This window comes from Mastomys coucha, chromosome X (assembly GCF_008632895.1).
Source record: "Mastomys coucha isolate ucsf_1 chromosome X, UCSF_Mcou_1, whole genome shotgun sequence".
In the NCBI taxonomy this organism is placed as follows: Eukaryota; Metazoa; Chordata; class Mammalia; order Rodentia; family Muridae; genus Mastomys; species Mastomys coucha.
In genome coordinates, this window is record NC_045030.1 from 2,454,439 (window position 1) to 2,460,499 (window position 6,061).

General features: G+C 45.4%; 1 protein-coding gene and 1 long non-coding RNA gene across 3 annotated transcripts in view; one reads left to right on the forward strand and one right to left on the reverse strand.

The window, feature by feature from the left end:
* LOC116068270 overlaps positions 1-4,254 on the forward strand; it is a 15,966-nt gene extending 11,712 nt beyond the window's left edge. The window contains exons 3-4 of the long non-coding RNA XR_004109532.1: positions 2,830-3,258; positions 4,115-4,254. This is a non-coding gene — a long non-coding RNA (uncharacterized LOC116068270). The remainder of the gene's footprint in view (positions 1-2,829; positions 3,259-4,114) is intronic.
* Suv39h1 (suppressor of variegation 3-9 homolog 1) overlaps positions 1-6,061 on the reverse strand; it is a 12,799-nt gene that overhangs the window by 6,295 nt on the left and 443 nt on the right. The window contains exons 1-3 of one of the 2 annotated variants that reach the window (XM_031337445.1): positions 5,919-6,055; positions 4,091-4,236; positions 2,782-3,444 (exon numbers count right to left, since the gene is read on the reverse strand). In XM_031337445.1, the coding sequence (XP_031193305.1) occupies positions 2,782-3,444; positions 4,091-4,236; positions 5,919-5,940 (831 nt within the window). In that variant the 5' untranslated portion in view covers positions 5,941-6,055. Of the gene's footprint in view, positions 1-2,781; positions 3,445-4,090; positions 4,237-5,918; positions 6,056-6,061 lie in introns of those variants that run through there. The other variant, XM_031337532.1, reaches the window with a different exon arrangement.

A 6,061-nucleotide genomic window follows, 5' to 3' on the forward strand; every position in this document is an offset into this window, starting at 1 on the left:
AAACTGTCAGTGCAGGAACTATTGATACAAACTGTCAGTGCAGGAACTATTGATACAAACTGTCAGTGGCTCAAAGACTGGCACCCAAGACTGGGAATGGTACTCTGAATTACACAGCACCTTGCCTGTTAGGACATGGTTCGGTGGAGGAGTACTGCCTAGCATAAAGGAGGCCCTGTGTTCTATCCTTAGGTGGGGAGAGGGGTAGAATCATAATATAGCACCTTGGGAGCATCTAGACAGTGCTACATAATTATGCATAAACACTAACCCCAAGTAGAAAGATAATAAATCAAGTCAGGTTATTCAAAACAAGACAATCCAGCAATGGCGGCACATATCTTTATTCCAAGCACTGGAGAGGCAGAAACAGGCGGATCTCTGAATTCAAGGCCAGCCTGGTATACACAGAGAAACCTTGTCTAAAAAAACCTTTTACTTTTTGAGCATTTTGGATTGTCTAAGTTTTGGACTAACACTTAAGTATCATTGACAGGTTGCTTCCAAGTACTTCACAGAGAGAAACAATTTAAACAACCAAGAGAGACAAAGTGATTGCTGCTGAGTGGTAGGGGTGGGATGCAACCTTGGTACTATACTTACTGCCTTTCAGGGGTCTAAGAATGTCACAGCATTATGAAGTCAAGAAATAACATGGAGGGCTGGAGAGATGGCTCAGAGATTAAGAGTACTAACTGCTTCTAGAGGTCCTGAGTTCAATTCCCAGCAACCACATGGTGGCTCATAACCATCTGTAATAAGATCTGACATCCTCTTCTGGTGTGTCTGAAAATAGCAACAATGTACTTGTATACATAAAATAAATGTTAAAAAAAAATAACATGGAGAGAATGGGAAAAAAAAGGTGAGTGGGCTCCTAGAAACTCTGCTATGTCCAAGAGTGGAGGAGCAAGGACACTAAACCCAGGGGACTGAGCCTTCCTACAAGAGGCTTTTCCTCTACCTTGGTCAATACAATTAATTATACTGACTTGCTTCTTGCTTGGGATGACCTCTAGGAATGAGATCCCAGAGGGCCTGGACACCTCCCCTTTCAGACTGTCAGGGGTCTCAGGTTAAGAGCATTTTCTTCTAGAAAGATGTCTACATACCAGACAGTCCAAAATCATTCAGGGGTGAAGAAATTATGGAGAATCTCATGCTTCCTCTAGCACACTGGGCCAACTATGGGATGTAGACATCTCTTAACTGCAGATGCTCAGGATCCCTCTACTTCCTGTCAGGAACCCTTTGAGTATTAACACCTTCCTCTCTGCTCTGAACTGCCTGGCTTTCCAGCATGTGGATTTTCTCTAGCAGACGATCTGAAGTTATAGGCATCCCTTGTCCAGACTGATGTCTACTGTATTGCAGACTGTTCTATCTTGAGACCATGTCTTTCCTGCTAGGGTCTGACCCTTTATTCTAGTTTCATTAAGAGTGGAAGCCTCTCCTAGTCATCAATCACTGATATAGGTGGACATCCTCAGATGCATCCTTGGGCCAGTACTGTCACTTTCCGAGCATATTGCACCCAGCAGGGACCTATGGAAATACATGAACAATGTCATTATGACAAAACATACATTTAGGCAGTGAAGGTTGAGGGATTCTAAGACTCTCAAACCATGAGATTTGTCTACACATAAAAGAACTGCCCAATCCTAAATACTCAGTGTCTTACCTTAGGACATGGTACTTTCTGCTGCATTGGTACTTGCTCATCCAGACAACCCCCACCCCCTTTACACCTGGTCACAAACTTAAAGCACACACACACCCATCTCCCCGGCACTGAAGTAACTCACTTCCAGCCAGGGGATAGTAGCCTGACTCATTAGCACCTTCCCCTTCAGTCCCCTACTACAAAAGGCTGAGGTTGTCATGGTGACCGGGAGGCCCTAAGGTAGAAGAAAGGCACAAGGGTGTATGTGTGTAAAGATAGGGAGCCTGAGTCACTATGTGAACAGTATACCCACTGAAACACCCACATCAGAGTGGTTACAAACCAGGCAAACCAACTCCTAGACCATGATTGGTGGTACATGTTTGTAATCTCAGCACTCAGGAGGGGAGAGCAGGTCTGTGAGCTCAAAGCCAACCTGGGCTACTAAAGGGAGACTGCCTTAAAACAATGCATACTAACTCCTAACATGCTAAGCCACAAAGATCTGGGGATTGTTGATTACAAAAGCCAGCCTGCATAATGTACCACCCAGCCTTTCTGAAAGTCAGTTCTTAGCTTTGCTAATGCCGTGACCCTTTAACACAGTTCTTCATACTGTAGTGTCCCCCTCAACCCCATAAAATTATTTTCTTTGCTACTGTTATGAATCAGAATGTGAATATCTATTTTCCAATGGTCTTAGGCAAATGCTATGAAAGGGTCATTTTGTCCCTAAAGGGGTTATGACCCACAAGTTGAAAACCAATGGCCTAGGGGATATTGCCCAACCTCCATCCAAGACAATCTTACATGCCCCTTTACATTCACAGTTTGTGACACAGTGACCCTTACCACAAACTCGCCTTTCTAGGTTCTGCAACCTTATGCCCAGACTTTGGAAATGGAAAAAATGCTGCCTGGAGCTCAGTTCCCACTTGCTTTGTTATATACCCTTATGAAACCAAAGGTCAGAATACATCCCTATAACACTCAGACCAACACCCTAGGCTTTTCTTACAGGAAAGCAGAAGAGTTTTAGGTACAGGGTTAGAAACACACATACTACAAACAGGGAATGGGGAAAGCTGCACATATACCCAGACCCATCTGCTCACCTCTCCCACATACTCCATAACGAAGCTATTTTTGCGGATCTTTTCCAGCGTGCGGACACCCCAGCCTCGGCCATCATCAGTACGGAAGATGCAGAGGTCGTAGCGGATACCTTTCTGGACCACACGGTTTGGGCAGTCATAGCCACAGCAACAGCGGGAGTTGCACTCGTAAATGGGCTGCCCAGCTTTCAGTCGCACCTGGCCTTGGTCATTGTAGGCAAACTTGTGCAGAGATGCTCCAGGGCAACAGCCTCCAGTGGGTGCCAACAGACAGTCCTGGCACTCACAGCCAACAGCTACCTGGTTGAGGGTGATGCCTTCACCAACTCGATACTCATTGATATAGACAAAGGACCTTGGAGGGCCATCCAGGTCTACCTCATTCTCCACGGTGATCCGCCCCAGGTGGCTGCGCTTGGCATTGAGCTCTTGTTCCCAACGCTGTAGTGCCCGCCTCTGCTTGGCCTTCTGCACCAGGTAATTGGCTAGGTTTGGGTCCAGATGCCTGGGTGGCTTTGGCCGGTGGTGTCGCCGGACAAGCTCTCTTTCTAAGTCCTTGTGGAACTGCTTAAGAATGCGCACACATTTGAGATTCTGCCGTGGCTCCCAGGTATTTTCTGAGTCGGGATACCCACGCCACTTAACCAGGTAATACTCCTGCTCCTGTTAGGAAGACAGGGACACGAGGGTACCATAAATGCTGAGAACCCTCTACACCAAGGATTACTAAGTTCAATTTCCACCCTCTTCTTACTATTTGTTAAAATTTCTACTTTTCATTTCAATTCCCCAGACTATCCTGCTCTGTCTTCCAATTATCTGTTCCTTCTTTCTAGCTGCTCAGGCCCAAACTTCTGTAGTTATTCTTGGTTCCTCTTTTGCTCACACGCCCCACTAAATACCATTCACATCATAATGCTGCCTCTGGTAGGTGCCTCTCCACTGGTCCCCTGCTTCCACCCTCTTTCAGGTTGGAAAAATGCCTAACATCAGTAACTGTTTCTGATGGGCAACTACTTGTTGCCATCTTTTACTTCCATTCCTAGAATCTCAACTTTGTAACTAGTTTATGTTATAAAATGTTTATTTCCACCTAGAATTGCATTTGAGGATTCATTCTGCATCATGTTCTCTGAGAAAGCCACTTAATTTCCCTCCCTGTAAAATGGAAATAAGAGGGTCATTTCATTCCATTTTCCCCCAGGAAGAATCAGAGGAGAAAAAAACCAGATGTGGGGTTGGGTGGAGAAAGTCCCCTGCCAGTGTAGTGTCTCTTTCTCTGTCTCTCACACACATACACACAACTTACACGGATCTTCTTATAATCACACAGGTATTCAACTTCAAAGTCATACAGATTCTTCTTAGAAACACCAAGGGCAGGACATGAAAGCTTAGCTAGTCGGCACAGATCCTGCAGCTGATTCCAGGAAGATTTACAGCACACACTGCAACCTGGAATGAGAAGGCCAAAGACTCACAAAAATGTAATCCACAGGCCTTACCTAAAGCTAAGATCCTCTGCAACAGGAAGTGCCAATTCCTTGAACCCTAATGCTCAATTCTCAGGGCAACACCTGGAGAGGAAGAGTCACCTAACCTGCCTTTCCCTGCACATGGAAGGGACCAGTTCTCTACCAGACGGCTATGCCCTCTTCTGGGAGAATCTTCTCCAAACCCTGCCCCCCTAACTCTTGAATAGCAAGGATGAAGTGGATGGAGCTTGTAGCAATGGGCCAGTCCATAAAGGGATCCACTCCCAGAACATCCAAGGCCTTAAGATGCCTGCAAATTTACCTTAGGTCAGGGCCTTAATCAATGCTGTTTATACTTTGCAAAAGAAAAAACAGCTTCCTAGCTCAGTGCAGTGTGTTAACTAAGGGAGGCAGGGTAGGACAAAAATCCCTAGGGCACCAAACAGAGATGTTGCTGTAAAGTCTTCAATCACTTATCTGAAACTCCCAGACCACTGGATTTTAGAATTCAAACACTTGGGAATTTTACACAAGTAATTTTAGGCGAATTTCCAGCAGGGTCTAGTACATTTAGCCATCTATAATCAAAACACATTAACAGCAAATACATCTATAGCAAAAGCCTCGATATTTCACATTAAATATTCTCACTTAATAATCCCACTTTTAAAAACCCCTTGCCATGATTAGTGACACATTTAAGAAAGACTTTCTATTTCAAAGGTATTTTTAGATTTTGGAATTAAAAGGTTACAGAAAGACATTACATTAAGCTGGGAATAGTGGTGCATGGCATGCCTTTAGACCCAGGAGAGGCAGAGGCAAGCCGATCTCTGAGTTTCAGGACAGCCATAGTCTGCCTTAAGAAAAACAATTCCCCGTCTTGGGGGTCCCATCGAATGTTTCTTTGAAAAGTAGAACTCAATCCGAATGGATCTGCTCTCAATTCAGGAACATGTAAACAATACTTGTGGTAAGTCCCTGATACTGACTTTTGAGGGTCATCACAATTGTTCAAAAGAAACGGATTTAAAGTATACCCATATTTTGCTTCAGAGCACATCCCTTCTTCAACGTAATTTTAGAAGCCATTTTTAAAAATCAAAATATGTCACAAAACCACTTGATGCTAGGTGTATGCTGTCAATAACCAACTCCATCTTTTAAGGATGGTTTTCTCCTCCCATCATGACTCAAATCTAAAACAATCCTAATAAGACGCTCTAGATGGTAACCTAAGAACATACAAACACTTCAAAAAAAAAAATCATTGCGTATGTACACACCCATCCTTTTACTCAAGGCCCAGTGGAGACTCATCCCTCTCCAAAGCCTGTCTCCTTTCCCAAAGCCTCTAACCTGCGTTTGAAACGCCTTTGAAGCACCTAAGAGGCCTGAAAATAACATTTCCAGCATCCTGCTGCGCACTAACAGCAGCTGCACTCCTACCCATCGGACTGAGCTTCCCGGCTCACACTTGTGGAATCTATTCTCACAGCTTTACTCACTGCCGAGGAGCCCGCCCAACACGCACAGTCACCCCTCTTTTCCTGCACATGGAGGAGCCCAGCCCTCCTCTCACCGAGGCCCCCAATCCCGCTTTCTGGGGAGAATCGTTTGCCCTAAAACGCTGCCCCCATCTCGCCAAGATCCCTTTCCCACCTAGAGTCGGCGGTTCCCCCATTTTGAGAAGGGGGGGTCCGTTCCACTTCTTCCTCCCCTTCCGGCGTCTCCCGTGGAAACCGAAAGGGAGACTGAGAGCCGCTTTTCCCGCGCGTAGCCGCAACCTTCTCTTCAGGACTCTC